This window comes from Antedon mediterranea, chromosome 8 (genome assembly GCF_964355755.1).
Source record: "Antedon mediterranea chromosome 8, ecAntMedi1.1, whole genome shotgun sequence".
In the NCBI taxonomy this organism is placed as follows: Eukaryota; Metazoa; Echinodermata; class Crinoidea; order Comatulida; family Antedonidae; genus Antedon; species Antedon mediterranea.
In genome coordinates this window covers 15,266,103-15,293,727 of record NC_092677.1, presented here as the reverse complement: position 1 = coordinate 15,293,727, position 27,625 = coordinate 15,266,103, and the positions used below count along the sequence as shown (strand labels likewise).

The window sequence follows — 27,625 nt, the reverse complement described above, 5'->3', positions numbered from 1 at the left end:
TCGAATGTATTTGAGAATCGTTGGATCGTCAGCGAGATTTAGAAAAACGTTTTAAATAATGTGGGTGTCTCATCGTCGTCTACTTAAACCATCTTCTTCACGGATAAGAATTTGAGATGAGTATTCCACATTGCATGATTCGATAAGTCCGGTTTTCTTGATTCTAAGAATACACCATGTTACTTGCGCAGTTCATGGATATATATTATAGATAATATATATCTATACATAATATATTCGCAGCAGGTTTAATCAAGAGATACTCGATGAAACAACATAATCTCGAAGAAAAGTAGGCCTACAGAAATAATCTTGAAGAAAAGTAGGCCTACAGAAATAATCTCGTAAAATATCCATTCTAAGAACTATATAGACTGTGTATGTAATATTTTTGAAGCTATAAACATCTACCGTAACTAATATTAGTAAATTAATATATCTGATTTGATGTGATATCTAATTAGCATAATTACGTCATCAAGATATGTAACAATAGAAGTTAATTAAATATAAATTTTAATCTATTGTTTATTACACAATTATTGATAAATTAAGCAGTTATAATAATATATATTTGAATATATATTGAATTTAGCATCTTTAAGCAAGATCTATTAATTATACAGTCTTAAATAATCTTAATTTAGTTATATGCGAAATAATAATAATTTTCTTCAAATACTGCGCATTACCTTTGCGCCAGGGACCTGAGGTAATTGGTCAGATACAGGGCAAAACATGTGACCAATTAATAATAATAATTTTATTATAATATTAAAATCTGTAACATAAAAATGTAATGCTAACTTTTTTAACCACGATGCAAGGGGGCATTCCCGGGAACATGACGCGAAAACAAAAATAAGGCGACAGATATTCCATCAGCTAAGTTGGTTTCATTGTTACGTTGCATTTGAGTTTAACATTTAAGTTTGTTCATTAGTGCAGATAACCATTGTGATTCTTTTGGTTTTATTTATATGTACCTTTGTTTAATTTGATAACATTTTTATATGCCATTTAGCTGTGGCTGCATGGTCACAAAATATTTTTTTAAATATTTTCTCATTTTAACTTGTTTATTTTGAAGATGTTAGTTTTCGACTAATTTCTTTTAATAAAGAGCGCTGCCGTTGTAGAAGTGAAAATACACTACAAATAATTATCAGTATTATCTTACATAATATATAAAACGGCCGGTGATACCGAAATAGGACCTCTCGTCTACTCGCCTATTGATTTACACGGTCATTCTACGCTCAGAAATATCTGTGCCCGCTCAGAAAAAATGCACAGAATGGCTGTTGGACTGACCTTTTTGAATGATTCAATACACTGAATGGCTTTAAATAACATGTAGCACCTAATCTATAGGGTTTTTAGGATTGGCAATGAAAGTTGAACCAGTATATTATTATATGATTACTCTGAGGACATCTAATTCGGTGGATACGATCATAATGTTAAATATTCATTAGCTTATAATAGACCAAACACAATAATCAAAATTAAATTAATAATCAAACAACATCATTTACAGTAACAGATATTTGTAAACAGGAACAAAAATGGACAATAATGGCAATATCCATCATCAAATAATAGTTTGATTTGCATTGTTATGAAAAATTAAATCTTAAATAATTTATGGAATTATGATGCAAAAATCAATGTTGAATGTTTTTTTTTTAAATCGTTGGAATAATATTTAATATAATCGTTGAGTAATGTATTAGTATGGTAATAATGGTATGTAATAATAGGTGACAGAAATACTGTATATAGTCAGTGTTATGCTTGCATTTTATCACATAGTGTGTTGTAGGTGGGTTAAAATATGTCTTACTACACCATACACCAAACACCACTCCTCTCAATCCGTCCCCCCCCCCCCAATAACATACACCCCTTGCCCACCACCCACTTTACTCTTGGTCATCAACACATCCTTCTCAAGGTTCAGTCAACAAGTTTCTCTTCCATCATCCTTCCCCGCTGGTTCATCCTATATCCTCCTCAACCCAGCCCACAATTTTTCCCTCCCAGCCAGGAATGATGTCATCATCGTCAACCACCTCTTCCTTCACGGTTCCAAATTCGGGATCAAGTGCTTTGAAGTGATATCGGTAAGGACCCTCACGGTCAAATATCTTTTTGAAGTCTCGTAGTGTCACTTGACCAAGTCTGGATAAAAAAATATAGCCAAAAACAAAAATGATTCTACTGTATTGCCAAAATCAAGGAATTACCAATATCAAAAGTTAACTTCTCATAATAAATTTCTATAAAAACATACGTCATCAAAGTTTCAATTTCAAGAATTCTTAAGCATAAAATGTAACAGTCAAAAAACAACGCAATTAAACTCACGGGAATCGTTTTAACTATTAACATAGATAGCAGTATGTTTACGACCAAGGTGTTTTATCCCTTTAAGAAGATAGTGGGTCACAGTCCAAAAACTATGCAATTAGTCTAGAGGCAATCAATTTAGTTATTGCCATACGTACAAGTAGATTTTACGACCGAGGTGCTTGTCTCTTTGCGGACATTAAGGTAGTTGATGCATTAAGTCCGTTGCCAAAATGCTTTAAAATCAATTAAGATTTAATGCAACTAGATAGACACCTACGGTGTAATTGGCCACTGGTCAGTTGGTCTACAATCGAGACAAATACAAATGACTACTAAATTTTCAGGTAAAGTAGCATATATCCATAAGACCCATTAAAACTATGCCAAAACAAAGTATTCAAGTGTTGTGATGGGAAAAACCAAGATCACAGTAGAACATGTGAATTAATTGATTAGTTGGTTGACATTCAATATTTCACATACTAAGGGACCATGTTAACATTATTTGTTGTAACTACATTTTGCCTACTCTTTAACCTGTTTATACATAACTACTCTTTAACCAGTTTATATACAACTATTCTTTAACCTGTTTATACACAACTATACTCTTTAACCTGTTTATACACAATTACTCTTTAACCAGTTTATATACAAACCACTCTTTAACCTGTTTATACATAACTACTCTTTAACCTGTTTATATACAACTACTCTTTAACCTGTTTATACACAACTATACTCTTTAACCTGTTTATACACAACTACTCTTTAACCAGTTTATATACAAACTACTCTTTAACCTGTTTATACATAACTACTCTTTAACCAGTTTATATACAACTACTCTTTAACCTGTTTATACACAACTATACTCTTTAACCTGTTTATACACAACTATACTCTTTAACCTGTTTATACACAACTACTTTTTAACCTGTTTATGCATATATTTAGCAGCCTTATTTAGCCAGCTTTTTATGTTGGGTAACCATAAACACTGTTTTATTACAGTGACTCATAAACTTCTGAATTGAAACTAAACTCTTACATTATTGCAGTAAAAAAATGTAGTTACTGCAGAATTCTGTATTGCTAGGTTCCCAGTAGAGATGTAACAAAACATAAGAGGTTTGACACATTACAAGAGTACCCGTCAGGGTCCCTACCAAGGGTTACAGGTCCCAGGTTTTTTAGTTGTTTTTAAAATTAATTAGTGTTAGCTATGCAAACAAGTAACAAGTATTAGTAAGCGGTCAACTCGCTTGCATTGCATCTACGTCCTGTTCCAAGTGTAAATCAAGATTTATTGATTGACTTAGATTTTATGTACATGATAACAATTGACATAAATATACGTACGGTTTTGTTATGGAAGACATGAAAGGGGTTACAGTTCTCTCTGTAAAATACAGCACCTTTGTAGAGTTTATAACAGGCGGGCCGCCATTACTTGTTGAATGTGCATTTAATGAATTTATACCTATATAAGATAAGATAATAGATAAGTTAATATTGAAGCACTAGAACATGTGGAAAGATACAGTAACATAATGGTTATGCTTTTATTCATCTCAGATAAAAATGTGAAATGGCATGTGATATTAATACAGTTGACTTTCCCAATAATAAACTCTATTAAAATGGAAACTCTCCCAAAACCAATTGAAATAGTTTTACAAGGTTTTCCTGAAATCCAGGAGATTACTTTTTTAAACAATATATAAATAAAATTGATAAACGCAAACACGATTTAATTTGGAAATTATTCTCTCTTGAAATGAAGTTAAATATCAAATTAATAATGAATATTCATGTGATTTAACTAAGCCGAGATCAAATGGTCTCGTTTAAAAGTTAATTTATTGACTTAAACTTAATTGAATGACCTTTTCTTTACTTTGTTTTGACCTTTTGTATTTCAATTAATATAAGTTATATTTTTAGTATTTTTTCTAAATAAATAATAAATGTTCAATGTGGATAAATGTATAGGTATTTATATTATGACGTAGTTATTAAATTCACATTGTTTAATAATACACAGAACAGATTTAACGACTTTGTTTACCGACAACTAAAAATATGAGTGAGCACTTACTCGGTGAGTTTGCTTCCTCACGAGGCGTTCTGCGTGGAGATGCGTGACGTGCACTCTCAGTTGAGCTCTACAAAATAAAAAATATAATTGCATAAATTAATCAAAACAAGGCAATGGTTACTGAATGTTAGTAATAACAAATTCAAAGAAACGTAAATATTTTAAGTGAATAATTCACCATCAGGTTAGGTCCATACTTGCCATTGCAAAATTAACTGATTTGAACAAATGGAATCTTTGTTGATGATTTATATTTAATTTGATTATGAATGAAGTTCATAATTTCACAACTATTTGTATGAATTACATTTTGATTGTAAACTTAACAATATTTCTCAAAAAAATTCATCAGGTTTCAAATGATTTAGGTTAGCTACCAATGCAAATAGCCAAAACATAGCAAAATATTAAGTCTATTTGTTATGGTTTACCAAAAGGAACAAAATACTAACATTAACAATATTTATTTAAAATGTTTAAAATGAAAGCAAGGTGAGATGAAGAATTATTTTGTTATATGTGTCTGTAGCAAGATTCAACATAAACTGGCATAAATAATTAAATGTTCGTTGAGTTACATTTCATCATGAATTAGGTTTTTAATTTCAAAACTTCTTAAAAAATGTATTTAAAATTTTAAAAAGATGTAAAAAAGGAAGATGAGATGACTATTAGCATTAGATAAATGATGAGAATTAACTTCAATTTCAAACGATATGAAAAAATTGTCTCAGTAAGTTGAAAGATATATTATTCTAAATTTATGGCACAATTTAAATACTATCCAATTGTCTAAAATAAATTGCTTCAAAATTCGAGAAATGGATAAATTCACGTTAAAATAAACGATACAGTAGATGGTTATAAATCTTAATGGCATTGCTTTTACAGGAAATCTCTGCCAAGTTTGTTTAAACTTGATTTATTTCTTGTTATGGCATAGATTAATCTGTGTAAAGGGTGGTACTGGCAATCTGCCTCTTGTTTTATCTCCTCCATGTCTTTTATTATCATTTTATCAGAAGAAATGTATTTATTATTTCAAATGGAAATTGATTGATAGGAGATTTTGAAGACCTATCAAAACTTTAAATTTAAATAATTACAGATTCAAATTTTCGGACAAACTTCTAATCAGAAGAAATTTATTTATAATTTCAAATGGAAATTGATTGATAGAAGATTTGAAGACCTGTCAAAAAAATTTGAATAATTGCAGGTTCAACTTTTCGGCCAAACCTTCAAAATAAGTAGTGCAGAAAATTCCTTTTGATTTGTTTTTTTGAGATATAGTGAAAAAAATGTGTAAAATATAAAATATTCGTAGAGAAGGTTTTTAGTAGTAGTTAAACAGAAATAATAAATGGTCAAATGTTCTGAATTAAAATATGTTAACAAGTTGATAAATGTTAACAAGAACTTTGATAATGTTAACAAGTTGATAAAGGTTAACAAGTTGATAAATGTTAACAAGAACTTTGATAATGTTAACAAGTTGATAAAGGTTAACAAGTTGATAAAGGTTAACAAGTTGATAAATGTTAACAAGTTGATAAATGTTAACAAGAACTTTGATAATGTTAACAAGTTGATCAATATAAACAGATTTATAAAAGTTGATAAAATATTAATAAGTAAATAAATTGTTAATTAATGTTTAAAAATTGATAAAATGTTAAAAGATGGATAAATGTTAACAAGTTGATAAATGTTAAAACATTAATGAATGTTAATAAGTTGAATGTTGAAGTTGATATATGTTAACCAGTTGACAAATGTTAACAAGTGGATAAATGTTAACAAGTTGATAAATGTTAATATGTTGATAAATGTTAACAAGCTGATAAAATGTTAACAAGTTGATAAAATATTAACAAGTTGATAAATGTTAACAAATTGATAAATGTTAACAAGTTGATAAACAAATGTAATAACAAGTTGATAAATGTTAACAAGTTGATAAAATATTAACAAGTTCATAAATTGTTAACAGGTTGATAAATATTAAGTTGATAAGATATTAACAAGTTGATAACAAACCAGAAGAATTATAACTTCTTCCTTCATGAAAATGAATAAAAAGCTGCAATAAGACTACAACTGGAATATGTATCAAATAGCAATTTCACGAAAACAAGGACATGTTTACTTGTGCAATTAAAATCAAACTATTTTATCAAAATTCTTCAGGTGAGAGCAGTTTAATGGAATTTCTATGCCTAAAATAGGGGGCATTATTTCCGAACTTTCTTCAGAATCACCCAAAAATAGAGGGCAGTATACAGCTCAAAATATCTCTCTATGGCTATGAGAATATTTTATCATATCAAAAAGAGGAAATGAAATCATGTGGTAAGTGGTTATAATGAGGACGTGAACGTCATAAGTGAGCTTGAATGCAACCTACTGTATCACTGTTTCTACTTGAGGCAATGCCAGACTGCAGCCTTTCCATTATAGATGTTACACCCTGAATACAAATTTAAAAAACACATGTAAAATAATTACTATTACTCTCTTAGCATTCTAATCCAATTTCTAAATTTGTTGAAATTTTTCTTACCAACAGATCTATGACTTTTTCTCAGAAACAAATAATTTAAAATCAAAAGATAGGCGTAAGAATACATTTCAGGGAGTGCGTAGTTTCCCCTCAACCTTGAATACTGTTTTGGAAAGGGCGCTTTACTATCACATAATTGTTTTCTACTCTTACGCACCTGTTCTAATGTGTCCAAGGCATGATGTTGGGGATCATGAAGACTCATATTAGATCGTAAACTCCTGAGGGCCGTCTTCAATGTTTGCATTTCTTCAGATGACTACAATTTAAAAAAAAAACATTTCTCATGAACTGTTTTACAAGTAGAATAAAAATCTTTAGTTTCATAAAACAATTTTTGTTAAAATAGATTCAGTGATAAATTTGATTTACAAAAAAAAAGGTTAAGATTTTATTATTGTTCACAATCAGAAGTTTGTTTACCTCTCTATATGTACTTTGGTCTTTCAGACCAAATCTACTTTCTATACTGCTAAGTTTGTTATCTTGTGATGTGATATGCATTCCTAAGTTGGTCTACGGAAAGAAACAGAATATAAACAGAAGAATTAACTAACAGAAAGAAAACACTACAGTTTAAGAAGTAAAAAATGGCCACAAGATACCAGATTAGTGGTGTCTCATGAGGTAGAGGGGAAACACCCTAAAACGTTCCAACTTAAAATCTGTGATTTTTGGGGTTAAATTAAATTATAAATGAGAGTAATTAAAGTTGCCATATTTTGTTTTAAACAAAATCAGGGTATGGGAGAGGAAGTCTGGTGACACGCATGGTAGACAATAATGTTGGAAGTCGAAGTCAAATTTAAGTTTCAGAAGAATGAAAGATATATACCTCTGCCAAGTTGACATCTTCTAACCTATCACTGAGTTGCTGTATCTGACTTTGAAATTGATGCACACTGCCACCACGCTCCTCAAGTTTATTTTGAAGATCGGTCTAAAACAAGAAATTAATTAATTCATTTATCTTGTGACCATAAATTGCTTTATTTTTCAATGTAATTATTATTTTGTTAATTACTAGGGGCCAGAGGCCTAAAGTAAATAAATAAATACATAAGAAAACTATTTCAGGACAGGTGTTTTGAGGAAAGTACATTTTAAATATGGAAATATTTTCTTTATAATAAATGCTTCCATGGTAAAGAAACAGTAGTAACTAGTGCCATCACAACCATTCTTAATGTAAATTGGCCATACCTTTAGAGAGTTAAGTTCTTGCAGTTGCTGTGTCAGGATCTCTATCTGATCTTGTTGTTGCATCAAGAACTTATCTTTATGTTGCAACTGCTTCGTGACATCCTCAGCAATTCTTGACTTTTCTTCCAGTTGCCGTCTTAAATCGGCCTAATAAAAACAAGACATTTAAATGAGAATGGCAATCTTTTGAACAAACATTGCCAGGTAACTATAAATAAATGCATTACAGTGTGAAAATATGCTGCATGTTGTGGATTTTGGTAGACAAAGTGAAAGTTGGATTCTTTATTCTTTATTTCAAACAGGTTGAAAATAAAATAACTAAACTATAAATATAAACCAATATAAATATATACAAAAATGTAAATAAGATTATTTAAATAATTTCATCAATAATACATTTAAATTGAGAGAAATTACAGTTAAAGATATCTAAAGAATTATTTTTTAAAAGACATGAATTGTACAAAGACGAGAGTCTACAGAAAATATCATATCAGTTTGTTGGTCTTTAATAAATTTATTTCTATTATGTACACTTACATTATCTGATTCTAAATTTTGATGTGTAAATCCAACCCTCAAAAGTTCCGCCTTCATCTGTAGTAATGCATTGTCTTGATCTGTTAATCTGGATTGTAAACCAGCCTGCAATACAAAAAAAGTATAGTGGTAGTTGGATTAGTTTATTATTGTAGAGGGATTTTCAAGGATCTTTATCTGATATCTTTGCCTATCATTACTATGTCTTGTGAGAGCAATGGCTATTGTTTGTTTATCCAGGTAAACAAGGCACAAAATAGACACAAAAAAAAAGAAAAACTACTGTCAACTTTAAATTTATTCAATTTAAAGTGAACAGTAATTTTTGTAAATTAAAAAAAAATATTTACCTTTGTACCCTGTAGATTGCGGCATTCCTGTTTGCTTGTTGATAGCTCAGCTTTTATTTTCTTAAGTTCTGCTTGACGTTGATCTAATCTGGCTTGAAGAACCACCTGATAAACAAATTTGGAGTAAAATAAAATTTTAACAATGTTTCGTAAAGTAAGGAGGACAAATGCATCCTGTATTTGCAGGCCTTTATTGATACTGTTCAACAATGGATTGATACAAGGTATCAAAGACCACAGCCTAGCACCTGATTCATATTATACACTTTGTAAAATTTGGCAATTGTAACGATGCTAGTGTTTAATTGTATCATACCACATAGTCTTTGTAAGCAGTACTATCAAATTGATCCTCCTCAGCATCTGAGCCAGCACCTTCCTCATCTGCTGCCTTGCCACTAAGTAACTAAAAGAAAGGAAATTATAGTTAAGATTTATTTAAATTGAAGCATTTTATAAACACCTTCTCTAACAAACAACTTCCAAACAGCAGGACTGAATTAAATTTAATTTTTTTATAAACAAGAACCACTTATATATTGTTTCATCTATGTTATTTCTTATGGCATTCTATAATAGTAGGCCTGTTAAGTGACCCAATCCTTCAAATTGTGATAACATTCTGAGACTTTGCACAGTTATTCATTAGGGTGTCAAAAATATGAAATGGAAGGGTTGCACAAAATTTGGTCAGGGGAAAGCCGCCATTTTGGATTTCAAAATGGCGGACCCAAATTGTTCACTTTTTAGGTATATCTCTGCTAAAAAGGCACCTAGAGTTCTGATTTTAGGTGCAAATTATATGGTAGTGGGGTAACCAAACATACTGGTATAACTAACATTTTGATTCCATGGCGGAAATGTTGGATTTCAAAATGGCGGATTTCAAATTTTTATTTTTCAGGTATATCTCTGCTAAAAAGGCACCTAGTGTTCTGATTTTAGGTGCAAATTATATGTTAATGGGGTCACCAAACATATTGGTATAACTAACATTTTGATTGCATGGCGGCCATTTTGAATTTCATAATGGCGGACTTAAATTTTCACTTTTCAGGTATCTTTGCTAAAAAGGTACACAGAGTTCTGATTTTATGTGCCAATTATATGGTAATGGGTATAACCAAACATATTGGTATGTAACTGACAATTTTATTGCATGGCGGCCATTTTGAATTTCAAAATGTTTCAGTACGGTACCTACAGTTATAATTTTAGGTACAAAGTATAATATAGTATTGAGGTCAACAAACATATTAGTATAACGTCTTTGATTGCATGGCGGCCATTTTGAATGTAGCTCAACCAGTACTGGCTTTACACTATTTGTTTATGTTCATAATTACATGCATTTAACACGGACACTTATTGTAGGTCACAATTTCCCTGGCAACCACACAGCTCTGTACATCGTAAATCACTCTTTCTGCATTTACAGCATCCAAGATCACAGTCGGTGTGTCCACAGCGAACTAAAACCTTTGTGACATCTGAAAGTTCCGGCAATGAACTCCAAGCTGGACTAAATTTGTTGCCGTCCTTCCTCTATCCCCAGTTCGCTGGGTCCTGTTCAACCCTGAATGCATCTAGACAGTCGTACCACTTCCTGGTTTCCGTTTCACATGTTCTCTTAATGCCGCAGATGTTGGGGGATATTTTCAATAGTCTTTCTCTTGTTGTAAAAAGATATCGTCTTGCATCATTAAATGTTCTGCAGTAGACATAGTTACAACAAACTGTTCTAGATAATCTGTGTCTGTTTCACTAACATGCCCTACAGGCAATGAAATCCTCTCAAAAACTGGAGTCATACATGGCATCTTTTTCAAAGTCTCGTTAAATGTAGCTTTACCTTTTCCTTAAACAGATGAAGATCTATCACAACCGCTAATGGTATGAAAGAACAAGTAAGCGGCTGATGCTTGTGATCCAAGAGAAGAAGCAATCTCGTGTATTGTGCTTTGTGCTTCCCCACTCCAAACTCGATCCGAAGCTTGTGGATGCCAGGTATTCTGTGGAAAGCTGACAACAACATCACTGTGTACAGTCTTGACAATGCGTGGAAAATTTCAGCGGGAAGTTTAACGTGAACAAACATACGTTCATCTGCCTCTTCTATGTTACATGGCATCAGCCATTGTATATTTACTGGTTTGTTACAGCTCTGTCTCCCAAAGACCCTACAAACATTCCGTGATTTGTGCCAATGTTCTCTACTACTTCAGTTACAATAAATGAAAACAACTCTGATTTGTTGTCATCAAATCTAAAAAATGTGGTCCAATTGTTGGGCATGCTCCCGCTGGCTTTAACGACCCTCCTCCTTACACCAGAGACGCGGTTTGAACGCGTACCAGACTTTAAACTGTCGTTAAAATCGAAAAACAAATCTAGTCGTGTCACTGATCGAAGTTGATGGTTGTATGACACTTGATATATACTCAATGAATGTCTTCGAATCATTTCGCCTGAGCATATTGATTATTGCTGGTCCATCTAACACCTTGGCAGCAACTAATGGTGCTTCATTTTGTCGTACAACCATATATAGACCATCAACTTCGATCAGTGACGCGACCAGATTCTGTTTTCGATAGATACTTTAACGACGGTTTAAAGTCTAGTACGCGTTCAAACCGCGGCTCTGGTGTAAGGAGGGGCGTCAAAGCCAGTGGGAGCATGCCCAACAATTGGACCACATATTCGAGATATGATGACAACAAATCAGAGTTGTTTCATTAATTGTAACTGGAGTAGTAGAGAACATTGACACAAATCACGGAATGTTTGTAGGGTCTCTGAGAGACAGAGCTGTAACAAACCTGTCTGTAAATATACAACCGCTGATGCCATGTAACATAGAAGAGGCAGATGAACGTATGTTTTTTCATGTTAAACATGCCGCTAAAATGTTTCCGCGCATTCTTGTCAAGACTGTAGACAGTGATGTTGTTGTTATTTCATTGTCAACTTTCCACAGAATACCTGGCATCCACAAGCTTTGGATCGAGTTTGGAGTGGGGAAGCACTTGAAGTATATCTCAATACACAAGATTACTTCTCTTGGATCACAAGCATCAGCCGCTTACTTGTTCTTTCATTCCTTTAGCAGTTGTGATACAACTTCATCTGTTCAAGGAAAAGAATTTGAGACGATGTCATTGTCTGTAGGGGATGTTAGTGACACAGATTATCTAGAACAGTTTGTTGTAACTATGTAGAAAGAAGGTAAATGATGCAAGACGATATCTTTTTACTACAGACTATTGAAAATATCCCCCCAACATCTGCGGCATTAAGAGAACATGTGAAACGGTCTGTTCTACAAGCCAGAAAATGGTAAAACTGTCTAGATGCATTCAGGGTTGAACAGGACCCAGCAAACTGGGGATGGAAGAAGGACGGCAACAAATTTAGTCCAGTTTGGAGTTCATTGCCGGAACTTTCAGATGTCACAAATTAGGTTTTAATTCGCTGTGACACACCGACTGTGATCTTGGACGCTGTAAATGCAGAAAGAGTGATTTATGATGTACAGAGCTGTGTGGTTACCAGGTTTGAGCTACATTCAAAATGGCCGCCATGCAATCAAAGACGTTATACCAATATGTTTGTTGACCTCAATACCATATTATACTTTGTACCTAAAATTATAACTGTAGGTACCGTACTGAAACATTTTGAGCTTGCCATTTTGAAATTCACAATGGCCGCCATGCAATCAAAATGTTAGTTAAATACCAATATATTTGGTGACCCATTACCATATAATTTGCACCTAAAATCAGAGCACTGTGTACCTTTTTAGCAGAGATATACCTGAAAAGTGAAAATTTGGTGTCCGCCATTTTGAAATCCAACATAGCCGCCATGCAATCAAAATTTTAGTTATACCAATATGTTTGGTGACCCCATTACCATAATTATAATTTGCACCTAAAATCAGAATTCTAGGTGCCTTTTTAGCAGAGATATACCTGAAAAGTGAAAATTTGAAGTCCACCATTTTGAAATCCAACATGGCCGCCATGCAATCAAATGTTAATTATACCAATATGTTTGGTGACCACACTACCATATAACTCTAGGTGCCTCTTTAGCAGAGATATACCTGACAATTGAAAATTTGAGGTCCGCCATTTTGAAATACAAAATGGCGGCTTTCCCCTGACCAAATTTTGTGCAACCCTTCCATTTCATATTTTTGACACCCTAATGAATAACTGTGCAAAGTTTCAAAATGTTATCACAATTTGAAGGATTTGCCTAAAATATGCACCTTAACATAAAGGAAATTATGATACAGGTATTATGTATATTCATATTATATTTTCAACTACTTATGTTTATATCTAATGGTTTCCTATTAATGTTGGCAGATGAAAATTGAGTCACAAATTACAAAATCAATTCTCTAATATATCTGGATATTTCAATGCATTTCTTTTCATATTTCAAACTTAGAAAATGCCTTTCAGTAAATATATGTAATATTGTATTTTATACATTTTTAAAATGATGTTAAATATACGCATTTTAGTATTTTTTGTATTGTCAGTAGACAAGTTAATTTCATACCTTTATAACGTCTTATAGTCTGAGTGAATGGATGAGTCAATTACAGTAAATGGACATTTTTCTCTGAGGCTATTTCATACATTGATTAAATTGTTCTATATTTACCTTTAAACTTTGTACATAATGGATTTTCTCACAGCATAATTGTATGTTGTAACATCATAATTTATGATGTATTATTAATTCCCTATTTTGTCTGTGTAATTTGTCAATTAAGACCCACGCATTGTTTCTCCTTTTTAACTAGATGTGTTTGACCTTAACCTAATTAATTACCTTTTATAAATTATGATTTTCATTGATTATCTGATAAATTTTTTGAATTCACAACAATCACTATAATTAATTAATCTGACATTAAATTAATTCATTACTCATTATAGGAAAGAGTTGAGACCATCATTTGCATATCCAAATTCAAGTACAATTCTTCTTATTCAATCCAATAAACAGTTCAACAAATTTTACTTTTTTCTTTTATATAATATACATCTATTTTCTATTATTATTATAGAGAGCACTCATTAGGTTAAACATGCAAATTACCATAGATTGAACACTTAATGGTAATTTTGTTACATGCATATGCACATTTGGTACAAATACTGTCAGTCTAAAACTGTTTTCACATTGCGCCCTGTGAAAAATATCACGAGTGTTAAACATGCTTTCAAATCGAGCATGAATCCGGTTATCCGTTGTCAATCGACGTCATTCATGCTCAATGTTGATTGGTCAAAAGAAAAAAATGAAAACTGAATCTGGTATAAATTCCAATCATATGATTTTGGCGTGAACAATCCTATACTTTACTATTTTACATGATGTTTTTCTCAGGGTGCTAGACCGAATCCAGGTGCGATGTGAAATGACAGCTTAAGACACAATTCATATTTTTCAGAAGAATCAGAAATTATCTAGTATCTTAACAAGTTACCATTTCTTGGAGACTTAGTAGCATTTTCTTGGTATCCTCTACATCCACTAGCATAGCATCATGATCATCTTCAACGTCACTTAATGCCATTGAGCCTCTTCTTGGAAAAGAACCACATTCGCTGCCTGTTGAGATAATTAATTACTGTAAGTCAGTACTTGTACTACAATGAATATTCTTTAGGCTCTAGAATTGTCTTCCACTGTACTGATAACTTCACCACAAGAAAATACCACAAGTATATATCTTTCAAATAGAATCTAACAAACAACAAGAAAGAAACTTTCAACAAGGTAAGTTTTCCGCTCTATAAAAGCAATGGACGAGGTTTTACGGCCGACAACGTAAACCAAGAAAACTGTTGTAACATTGACCAAACGCACATATTTATTGCAGCATAAACAGATTATTATATCATTTTATGTGTTGATCTAAGAAGACAAACATAGCCAAACTGTGTATGCATTTCATTATAATAAATATAGTATTTTAAGTAAATTTTCTTTTGGATGATTTAGAAGAAAAGAAAATTTACTTAAAATACTATACAGTGATCCAGATGAACCTTTTTACTAATAAATATAGTATTTCACTGTCTTAACATATTGTTTAACAAAAAATAATATTACACTTACATTACAGGGAACTAATAATAATAAAAAATCTATTTGGATGTTTAAGTAGGCTTTTATCATTTTAAACCGATCTTAAAGTGGTATTATCATCGAGACTTTAACAGTTCCTTAAATACAACATTTGTAAACTACTAAATTATTTTAATTAAAGAAATAGTAAATTAATCATGATCATTTTTTTAATACTAATTTTTTTTAAATTCACAATAATTCACCAATTTCAGGATATGAATACCTCACTAGTTACATGGCATTTTAATGTATGTTGATATGTTTTATAGTCAATTTCTGTTATTACAGTATTTATTACGTTATTATTAAGATACATTTGCAAATGATATCATAAATGCGCCTTTACTTCCATGATACTAAATCTTAATTTCTGCAATGTTTTTTCCCCCTTTTTTTAGTGATTAGGATGGTAATCGTATATGAGGGAGGAGTAGCTTTAGATGGATGGGACATAAGAAAAGATGAATCAGTAAAGAGAGCTTGTTATTTAGAAGTTGGAGGTAGAAGAGAAAGAGGACGGCCACAGCTGGTGACGTGGAAAAATATGGTAAAGAAAGAAAGAAGGAAAATTGGTTTGGAGGAAAATGATGGCAAAACAGGTAGAATGAGCGACAGTCAGTAACCTCTCGGAAGAGGAAGAAAGCCCACTCAAATAAAAGATGATGATGATGATGATGGTAATCTTGTACATACAATACCTTGATCTGAATGATCCGATGCAAAGCTTGAAGTCCTGGAGGGATAGGGACTGTTCCTAGCCTCTAACAAGGCACGTACCGGTGTTGCTGTCCTACTGTGTAGAGGAGTGTTGGTAGCAGAAGGTGCAGGACTGCCATGAGGGCTAAAAGTAAAAGAACAAGACACACTATTACTGCTTGTATACTTTGATTCTCGTAGCAAAGTTAAAAATTATCTTAATATGTAAACAACTGTAACAATAGCAATTATCTTCTTAAGCCCTTTTCTCACAGAGCTGTGTGCCAGGAATATTGCGGGAATATACCATTACCATGCCGGTATGGTTTTCTGTGAGAACGGGTCTTGGCATAATGCCGGCATCGACATGACCTGCTTTAGACCTAGTAATATTCTAGGGATATTCCCCAGACGGGCATTCTGTGAGAACGTAACGCCGTTATATTCCGGGGTTATATTTAATTCCCCGTCGAGGCTTTGACACCTTGCGCGGTCAAGTGTATCACTTTGGCGCCAATTCAATTCAATTAACAATAATAATAATAATGTCGAACTGGAGGGATAATGAGATAAGAGAGCTGCTTAAATAAGGGGACAAGAAGAAATTTGTAGCATAATCTATAGGCCATAGCTCTTTGTCATTTGATTTGTTGGTGCCTGACCCTTCGTCGCCTTGTAAATTGTACGGCGTACAGCTTTCTAAGGTGTTTTACAGATTGCCGATGACGGCTAATTAATTGCTGTACCTGTATAATATATGCACAATATACTGTACATAGCATGTATTGCATAAATATGCTATAAAGGAAGATAATAATCTGTAACTTAAAATTCGTCGCCATATATCGCTAGACAAAAATAATAACAATAAAGGACGCCCTCAATAATTATTTTGTCAGAGACTTTTTATTGGCCGAATATGCCCGACTCCTTTCTCACAGAAAGCCGGTATATACCGGTTATATTTCCGGCACGATAGTCCGATGAGAATGGGTATATGCCGGTAACAATACCGGCACGACGCCACCATAATACCGGTATATTGCAGGCACATCTGTGACAAAGGGGCTTTATAGGGAGGAGCCAAAGGAGAAGTGTTAGTTTTACATTTATGTACCATTAGTTAATTTACCTTCTATGTATGTTAGACCTTTCCACTGGAGCTGGACTTGCCCGGTACAGGCCGGAATGTCCATACAGGCTAAATTAATACACAAAGCATGCAAAGCCAATGTTAAGCAATACAGACAAGCAGAACCAAGTACAAACAAGCTAAAGCTTGGTCCCACTAGAACGTAACGCATGGACGTAAGCGTTTTAACCAATGACAAGCGAAGTTATAGACAGTTAGCAATCACAAGCAAATAAGCCATCGCTTGTGATTGGTCAATTCACTTGCGTTGCGTTACGTCCTTGCGTTGCGTCGCTAGTGGGAACCACGCTTAAGATACTGAAAATACTTTAAAAAGATTAGTTATCAATTAGAATTAAACAAAGCAACATTAGTTTATGTAAAAAAATATAAACTTTTTTAATTCATGGTACTACATGCAGAAAGACAACAAATGCACTACATTACAAAGCATTACACTGGCTTGGTCGTCCTCGTGAGCTAAAATCCAGAAAAACTATGCTGACGAATCGGGCAAAGAAGCATGTCCCAATGTTCTTGCATGCGTACATGACGTAACTACTGTTAGTTTGTCAAAAATCGAAAGCTTCCAACCTTCACAAATAAACCTACCGAGCTGACGGATCTTTTCCCTTTGACCTCCTTAATGAACCGCCAGCCATCTGAACATCCTTACGAGCATCTCTGATTGCCGCTGCCGCCCCTGCAGCCATAGCAGCAAACGACTGCTGCCTCTGCGGTTTCTGATGTGGCGTGCCTTGCGGGGTTTGCGGTGTTTGTTTCACGCTGCTGGGCTTGTAATGAGCAGCTAATGCTAAAATCAAACGCATTATGGCTTTCAAATTACCATCAACGATATCTGCAAAAACAAATGACACGTTAACCGTGGTTAATTTATTCAGTGATTATATTCTTAATCAACTACAACAAGGAATAATTATTATCTACTGACAGTAATATTCAAATGTGTTAAGGCTTACAATATTATTTTCCGTTTCACAGAATATTAACCGATTATAAAAGAATACTAGAGATCATCTCAAACTAATTATTCTTCTGAAGTTACTGCAGTAAATATTTTTGTTGTAACCTGTTTATTTACTGTAGCAAGCTTTTTTTTAGGTCACACAGTTTATTGCAGCAACTGCCTCATAAACGTGTACATTAAAACAAACTACCGTAAGTCATACATTATTGCAGTAAAAAAATATTAGTATTAGTAGTAACAGAAATAGAAATAGGATAATCTTGACATGGTTTTTTAAGTTAAACAAGAAATTACAATTTTCAATTCTACATTATTGTGTACAGTACAGTATATTGCAACTCAGAATCAGAACACATATTATTGAGAAATCAACGAGCTTGAATTATTATTATTACTTTTTTCATATACTATACAGTATTTTTAAAATTTAGTTTTGTGTTCTGTCTCTTTATTTTAAGTAAATCCTTGTTTTATTTTTCTAAACTTATTAAGTGGATCTTTTAATACAGTATCATTATTTGAGGTGATCTATATTTTTTTAGGACAGTAGATATTAATTTGAAAACTGAATGTACGTAAATCTTTAATTAACTACCTACTGTATAGACGTCATTGTACCTAACTGCATTGATGCCATTCTAATATAAATGTCACCTTTCCTGTTTCTGTAATTTATAATTGATGACAGTATTGATGTGAATTCAGTGTATTATGTCACCCACATAGATGACATCAATGTAGAGACTTTGAACAATATGATTTAGTATTTCTGCAGTTGGAAACATGTAATTGTATTACTATGATTTATGGTTGAAAGTACAAAGAATATTTCATTTCTGAGACAAATCAGAACTTGTTCTCAGAACAGCAACCCTCTCTGAGAACTGCAGCATCTTTCTGAAGATGGGTCACAGACTTGCTGTACATAGAACCCCCATTTTTCTCTGAAGTGCCCTTCAACATTGAAAGTAATAGTAAATAGGCTTAACTCGTGACAATCCTACGTAGGAAAACTATTTTCATTTACTTATGTAGGCTTGCACTATTTGCGGAAAAAAAAGAACCCTTCTGCAAATATCTTGGCTTGCTTATTTTTTTGTATTTCTTTATTCCATGTTTTATAGTAATGTAGATTTGACAATAAATTATGTTGATTATATATAGAGATGGTAGAAGGCTAGAGAGCAGACATCTGACTTTGCTGTGTTGCTCTGTCCATTCTATAGTGGTTCAATACCAATACTGTAACATATTGAGTAGAAGCTTTTAGAGCGAACTTCACTACATTCACACTCTCTATTCTTTACTAAGCAGTGGCGGATCTAGGGGGTGAATAGGGTGGCTAGCCACCCCCCTTAATTCTCAAAAAAAAAAAAAAGACGCGACCGTCCCTAGATGTGGATTCGACTCACTTGACTATTATTAATTAAGAAAGAGTAGGCTAGATAGAGCTAGGCCCGGTTAGCATTATAGTTGTGTAAATAGGCCTACATACAGTAGTGAGGAGCAAGAGTTTAATTACTATTTATGAATTTAGTTATTTTCAAAACACACGCACTACCAGCGTCACGTTGTCTAGCTCGCTCCTCGTGTGAATGCTGACGTCATCAATCTCCAAAAATACAGCGTGGTATATATTTACACCCCTGTACAGAGTGGAGTGTAATACCGTGAACGTTTTTCTCGCGTATGAAGGTTTTTTATATAATAATGGTATGCAGTATAAATGATAAAAATAAACGAGAAACTGTACATGGTGTTCTTTTATTATTTCATAGGCATAAAATAAACATGAAATGTCTTGTATGTACACGGCCGGCCGAAAAAAATTGTGTGGCGTATTTGGCGGTTTATTGATTTGTGTTATAGACACGGCGATACTGCAATCATTGTATACTAAATTACATTGAGTTATTCACCCGGCTGTAGGGATATATCTGACCACCAAAACAAAGTACACATAAACTATTGAGGCATTTTCGGAGTACTGCATTACCAAATGTTCATTTCGTTTGAAGTGTTTTTCGATCAAATTTTATTCTTAGGTCGTAAAAAAAGATCCGTACAGTATATACAGTATATAGGAAGGATTTACTGAAATTTACATCATGTAACATTTGTTATTAAATGTGATGGAAACAGTTGCTCTAGCCTATCAAACAGTGTGTAAGCATGAATTTTTTCAAAAATTTTCTGAGGCTCCCAAAACCACCCCCGCTCGGTGCACCTCGTTTGGCACTTTCGTGGCCACCCCCACCCATGACAGATCCTAGATCCGCCACTGCTAAACATTTCCATTCAATAGATAACATAATAGTAGAAGTCAAGAGAAGAAACAGGGTGACACAACATAGCAAGATGATAAAACAATTATATTTTAACTTTAATAATTCTGTACCTTTAGACGATGTGTGGTGCATTCGTATTCTTTTAGATGCCATGAATTGTAAGACACGCTCTACATTCTCTCGCATTGCAATGGGTGTCTGCGGGCTGTAGTCCACTCTTGCCAGTGTCTCTCCAGCTATATAAAAAAAACATTATAAATTGCACCTTTGTATACCGGTCATGGAGTCAAAGCATATAATTTTAGGTTATCAAGTTTTTTCAGAAATTTGCACTATATATTTATTGAGTGTAAGTTGTAACACCTAAACGTATGCCACGCTATGTTGACCAAAAGTTGTGAACCACTTTAACTGACATATAGTGTAGTATTGTTGTAGGTACCCATGTTGTCTCCACTACATACTGTACTGTATGTCTTGGTGCAACACCAAAGCCTGTGTAAATGTCTTGCACACCCTGTTGAACAGTACAATTTGGATAACATGTATTCAACTTACAGACAATCTCAATGAGGTGAACAAGAGTGACGCCATCTTGCATGTCACGGCGTAGATCCTCCACCAGTCGACAGCCTGACCGTTTCTTCAGCTGTGAGTTTACCCATGCTACGTATGCTTGAAGTTGTTGCTGTAATTGTAAAAAAAATGATACTGATTGTAATATATCTAAGGTTTCAATTCATAAGTTTTGAAGTGGTATGTGTGGTGTACATCTTTGGACACCTTTAATCAAGTGACATCAAATGAACTACAGACAACACTGTACAGTATATAGAGGGTACATCCCTATTATTAAGGCAACACTTTGTTGGTCATGAAATAATTTTTTTATGTCAAAGAAGTGGTTGCATGTGCCACCCAAATATTCCTTCATGTTAATAAACCAACAGAAAGGAGTTGATACATTTGCATAACTTCCAATTAATAAGGGTACCATGGAGAAATAAATTGAACTTATTTCTTCATGATAAGGAAAAGATATTCAAAATTGGAAATGTATTTAAAAACATTTATTATTTAAAATGAATGTTGAAAATGAAATACATATTCATCAAAAATAGAATACATTCAAACGGTTATTACATTATTCTGATTTAAAAGCTTCATTGAATTGATTCATTCATGTCAGACATAGAACAAATATTACGTCAATGCAATTCAATGTAATATTGCCTTTCATATTATGTATCATGACTGTATTTACACAGTTTGACACAGATGGTGAATCTCTTATAAACACACAACAAAAGAAAAATCAGACAAACGACACAAATAGTGTATTTAATGTAAATATTTGCAATTTTATTCTCAAATAATGATAATAAAATGAAAAAACCATGCAATTACAGTAAATATGAAGCAAATTTTACTGGGATTTCATTACAAAATTGTGATAGCAATAAGTGCTGATGATTAATCTAAATGGAGTAGGAAAGAGTTTTGTATTGCGTTTAAAATTGCGTATACCATTGATAAATGTGTAAGCAATAAGATGGTATTGTGTAGCATTTGGCTATGCTAAGTATCTACACTGGCGAAAATATTCCCTATTATTATCTAAGAACGACACTGTTATTTTGCTGTATTTAAACTTGAATTTTATAGTTCAGAAACGTGGTGGTTATTTTTACTGAATTACTTGAACATTTTTGTACCAGTTTATTTCATATAATATGTATAGAATCATAAATAAAAGCCGGTCTATGAACATAAATTTATTGAGAATTTTATTAATATCACATGCAAGACAATGTGCACAGTAGTTGCATAACTTTGATTATTGTGTGTGAAAATTATTAAATAAGTCAACTCATTAATTTTTCTGCAGTTAAAATATTTTCAATATAGAAATTAAATCATTATAAATAATATTTATTATTATTTTCATTACTTATAGCACCAACAGTATGTCATTGTATGTTGAGAGATTACAATAACATATCCATGTAAAAAGAGAAGTAGGAACTGGCATATAATATTCATTATTTCTGCTCCACTTGTTGTCCATTCTTCAATATGATATTAGAATGAACAAAGAGCATTGTTATAGGTATTGTGAGCTACCAGAGATCTTATTGTGAAACAGACATGTGTTGAGTTTAGACTCATTCAAGCGCAAACAACCTGTTACTTTTTCAGAAATTTCAGATGTTGTTCTGTTTTTATTTTTGTAAGTTATATATATTGTACATACAGTTTACGTATTATGTATTTTCATACAGATCTAATTATCTAATAATTAGTTACATTTTGTTTTGATGTTATGTGTTAGTATTTCGAACTCTGTAGCTTATGTTATTTGTATTTTGTCTGTAAAATGGATGCACCATTAACTGATAATGTGTGCCACCGATATAAAGGTGATTCCTATGAATAAATAAATAAATAAAGATAAATGTGATATTTGTGTACTTGTAGTGTACAATTTGTTTACAAATTATAGCAAATAATGTAAAGATAAATGTACAGTATATTAATCATTTAAAAATGGTAAAGTATATAATGAAACAGGACAGTACAACCCCAGTGACAAAAACAAAATGACCCTTAATAACTAAAGGTTGTCCCCTGAGTAGAGGTTGCAGCAGTGTTGAAACATACTTGTTAATTTCACAGAAAAGGTTCCCTAAAAAGGGTCAAGTCCAAAAGGTTCATATTTAATGGAGAATTAGTCTATACATCTGTACATGTATAACTGCATTACTGCAACATACAAAAAAAGGTAAAACAAATTCACTTCAGGATATTACAAATGACTACTAAAGATTTAGCTATTCTTAAAAGATTGTTAGGTTGTGCTAAAATGATGATATAAAGAGCATGGAGTACTTTTCGAAAAGATGCCAAATTCAATAGGAGGATGCATGAATTGTGAAATGGGAAAGTAAGTTATGGGTTCATCTCAATTTAATATAATAAAGACTGATTCATTTTCCCATTGCACACAGCTGTTGATACAAACACAGCCTTAATAATATTGATCTCAATATGTATTGATTTTCAGATCTCTGCATCTTTACGTATAGTAGCCTGCTACGGTAATAGACTTTAACACGTTACGACGACGATAACACTACTCTAAAGTATGACTCATCGTTTCGCAGTTGAGGTAATAAACTTGAACAAAATGGTGCTCATTAGGAGTGATTAATATAGTGACTCATAGCAATATTGATTTTCATAAAACCAAGAGTCACATGGGAATTGTAACATATTGAATTCTGTCTGTAGACAAAAATTGAATATGGTTCAAAAAGAAAATTTTATTTTATTACTGATGCTATTGTAAACATTAAACCAAAATTTAATTTTTACATATCTGTAAATGCCGGATAAACCAAAATAGACCAATTATTATTAACAAGGCCATGGCTGCAGTCGCGTGCTCAAGTTAGTGTTTACAGACCGACCGACCAATCGACCAACTGACCGACATAGTGAGCCGTAGAGTTGCGTTTAAAAATAATATATTTACACACCATGATCAAATGGTCCGGACAATTTGTTTTTTTCAGTAAATCTATATTCAGGACTCAGAACCATAAATCATCATTCCAAAGGTAATCATAAATATAAATACCATTGAAACAATACAGCAGCAGATGGCATGCTACAAATGACATACTTCTGACATTCTTTTTCCCACTTTAAACAAGGTTAATTAGTTAGACGTCTAATATTATTAGGTAAATATTATGCTAGTGGGGTATGTGATAGGATAAATAATGTCACAAAAAGAGTAAACCTCTCTTTTGAGAACCCTACTCAGAGGGCAATCCTATTCAAGGGGCACCGCTATAAAGAGGAAATTTTCTTGTATGACAGTAGGCTAATTTTGTTTTAACACTATCGTCAATATCAGGAGAGTGATATCCGTATCCCCTAGAAAAAGAATGCTTTCTTTGAAACAACCTACAGTAGGGTAATCAATGTTTTAACACTTACAGTTTTAGTTGGGGGACACCCACATAAAGACACACACTTTTATTTCCTGTGAAACGAACAAGGGGCATGCATTTTAACACAATTTAGGACATAACAATGTATCACCTTAATATGGATGTCTCCAGATTAAGAGACACTTTGTTGGGTCCTGAAGGTGTCTCCTTTGAATAGTTAAAGTTTGAATTTCTTGTAGTACACCTTACCTTTTGATATAAATTCCATGCATGTAATATGCTCCATCTCGCCTTTAAAATTTGGTACAACGAACGAACCAAGCCGCACACAGAGCCTGGCGCATGTTTGCGTAGGTGCGCCCTCTTAAATCGAAGGAGGGAATCTGATTGTTTGATATGTTCAGGAGACGAGTCTCTGGTTTCGTCATGTGAATCAAATTGTTCAAGTTCAAACAGAAGATGACACTGAGAACCAGCTAAATCCATGTTTTGGAATTTCAATCAATAATTGATAATAATCAATAGAAATCCACGTCTTGGAATGTATAAATATTCAATATTAATCAATACATAGATTAATCAATCAAAAGATGACACTGAGAACCAGCTAAATCCATGTCTTGGAATGTCAATCAATAATTAATGAAAATCCATGTCTTGGAATATATCAATAATCAATATTAATCAATACATAAATTAAAAAATATGTGTCTTGGAATGTCAATAAATAATCAATAATATTGAATATTAATCATTATCAAACTCGATGGCAAGTATGTGTGGACGTACAGTATTCCTTGATTTTTCTTGGTAACTAGGACCAGCCTAATTCCATAACATAACTAATCACTGAACAGAAATAATAGCATCAATGTGAATGTGACCGTCATTGTTAGTTTGATTCGCATTCCCACAGGAAAACTGAACAATAATTGAATGTATATTCATCAATCCGTGATTTATACTTTTGCGTGAAATCCTTCAACCTGGTAATCGTGCACGACATTGGCTTCAACATTGCGAGGACTCATCCATTACAATCAAATGTAAAACGGGCTCCAGACTGGCTCTAAGTGAGCGATAAATACACCAATTAATATTTATGCTCAGTAGATTAAATATATTAATCAATTTATTAATTTCATTTATACAGTAATTATTAAATCAATTATGTTTGTACATTGAAAACAGGCTCCAATGTGTTGTACCGTGGAAAAATAACTACATGGTTGTAGAGAAAGATGCAAGAAGAAAACTCTCAAATTATACAAATTATATTAAAAGTATTGGTTGTCAAACTGTCAGTTTAATAATATATGATTTTGATTTTAAAACAAATTGAATACAAAAAAATTCTAAATGAAATGAAAGATGATCACATTTTCTAAAGAAATAGTAACTGTCAAAAAGTTATGTAATATTTACAATAATAAAGTAAATGGTTTTTTAAAAACTGTAAATATGGGTCCGACTGAATTAACATTCATTAGAATCAGGGAAAAATTTCATTTGAAAATTTTGTTTAGCAAAATTGCTATCAAACTGATTTTTTAATCAAGAAACATAGGCCTAGGGCCTAGTTTTGTATTGTATTTTTTGCTACACAATTGTAGAAATGTGTAGCAAAAAGGTTGTTTTGTATAGCTTTTTGCTATGCTACACTGGCGAAATTATTCCCTGAGAATTATAAAATATTTTATAAATGAATATTATCCATTTTTTATCTTAATAATCAGTTTTAAAATTTAGAAATTTAAGAACCAAATAAATATGTAAAAAGATCAAAATTGATACTACGAGCTAATATCACTATGGTAACCATGACATAGACAATAGTAAATTAGTATTGTAATTAATTTGTGAGAGTGGGATGGATTAGGAAGGCAAATGCAAGTAGAATTTATAATTTAAGACAAATCAATCTGAATCTACTAAAAGCATGATTATGTAAAAACAAGACTAAACTGTCACATTCTGAAAATATAAGATTATATATAAGGAAAAGAGCTGTAGGTTGGTGATTATGCACTAGTCTTCTATTCTCAGTTCAATCAGCGGTGGATCTACAGTAAAGATTTTGAAATAAAGAGATGAGAGAGCCCAGTCTAATGAATCTAAAGTCGTATGGTGGTCTAATGGTATGGCATCGGCATACCAAGCTAAAGGCCCGGATTCGAGTCAGTTATGATGATTTTTGCATTTTTCATATATACAGTACCAAGAAAATCTCTACTATACTACTCAATATTATAAGGAACACATCATCATTGTATATGTTGGTTTAATGACATAAGGGTACCATAGGTCATTGAACTTTACTGTATACCCTCCATAGTACAAAAAACCTACTGTTAACTAACAACTTTCATATGAAGCAGCAAGTACTCCCTAATAACATGTTATCAAAACAAAATAATGAAAGTAAAACTAAATTTAAATAGAAATCGTTGCTAAATGCATACACATGTTCAGAAATTCTATTTTCAACAAGGAATCAATTGAAACCTCATGCAGTGATGGTATGGTTTCCATTTTGGAGTTTAACAGTAAAATCTTAAGCAGGAAGAGACTGATTAAATGATTGGTTTTTAATGGTAACTAATTACCAACCTGTAGTGTTAGTAGGCCTACCTTACTGTTTGAATTGTTAGATCCTAGGGTGCTAAAGTATAATGTTTGTTAAATTATGGAGGAAATTGATTCCCCATAGTTCATTCAAGAGGGAAGTTCTAGAAAGCAAACTCTTACAATCAAAACCTTCTATTTAAACTATAAAGCTAGTTTGACAAAAAAGGTATGATGTGCCTAAATATGGAAGTGGTGTGCCTAAATATGGAAGTGGTATGACATCATCATGTCCATATATGGGAATATTTTTTGTCACAAAGTTTGATAGTGTAGACAGAGCTTTAGAAACAATAACACTCATCGTAGACAATCATTTATTATCATTGAAAGAAATCAACTTTTTAGAAATTGTGCCTCCTTCATAATATTGTTTTATTCATGTTAAAGATGAGAAAAAAAAAATTGTATTGTTTTAACTATCTTTCTTCTCGTCATGAATTTTGTGTATTATATTATTTATTTTGTATATTATGAAGGAAATAAATGTTATTATGAAATGAAATGAAATGAACTACTGTAAAGTTTCTAGTACACTAAAATCTAAACTATGAAATTACTATTAACAAATTACAACAACTTACAGTAGGAAGATCCTGGAGTCAAAGCAATCAAGCGACACTATAATCTATACTGCAACCCACTATGCCTAAACCAACA

At 32.5% G+C, this 27,625-nt stretch overlaps 1 protein-coding gene across 3 annotated transcripts in view; it reads right to left on the bottom strand.

The window, feature by feature from the left end:
- Window positions 1-1,919: 1,919 nt before the first annotated feature.
- The window catches only part of LOC140056853 (dixin-like), a 38,072-nt gene continuing 12,366 nt past the window's right edge, over window positions 1,920-27,625 (bottom strand). Inside the window, exons 1-18 of one of the 3 annotated variants that reach the window (XM_072102355.1) lie at window positions 24,590-24,856; window positions 20,940-21,069; window positions 20,492-20,617; window positions 17,718-17,964; window positions 17,106-17,174; window positions 15,976-16,118; window positions 14,631-14,755; window positions 9,432-9,521; window positions 9,116-9,220; window positions 8,766-8,870; window positions 8,223-8,369; window positions 7,855-7,959; window positions 7,443-7,535; window positions 7,177-7,278; window positions 6,864-6,926; window positions 4,457-4,523; window positions 3,718-3,838; window positions 1,920-2,184 (exon numbers count right to left, since the gene is read on the bottom strand). In XM_072102355.1, the coding sequence (XP_071958456.1) occupies window positions 2,001-2,184; window positions 3,718-3,838; window positions 4,457-4,523; window positions 6,864-6,926; window positions 7,177-7,278; window positions 7,443-7,535; window positions 7,855-7,959; window positions 8,223-8,369; window positions 8,766-8,870; window positions 9,116-9,220; window positions 9,432-9,521; window positions 14,631-14,755; window positions 15,976-16,118; window positions 17,106-17,174; window positions 17,718-17,964; window positions 20,492-20,617; window positions 20,940-21,069; window positions 24,590-24,826 (2,259 nt within the window). In that variant the 5' untranslated portion in view covers window positions 24,827-24,856 and the 3' untranslated portion in view covers window positions 1,920-2,000. Of the gene's footprint in view, window positions 2,185-3,717; window positions 3,839-4,456; window positions 4,524-6,863; window positions 6,927-7,176; window positions 7,279-7,442; window positions 7,536-7,854; window positions 7,960-8,222; window positions 8,370-8,765; window positions 8,871-9,115; window positions 9,221-9,431; window positions 9,522-14,630; window positions 14,756-15,975; window positions 16,119-17,105; window positions 17,175-17,717; window positions 17,965-20,491; window positions 20,618-20,939; window positions 21,070-24,589; window positions 24,857-27,625 lie in introns of those variants that run through there. The other 2 variants (XM_072102357.1, XM_072102356.1) reach the window with 2 other exon arrangements.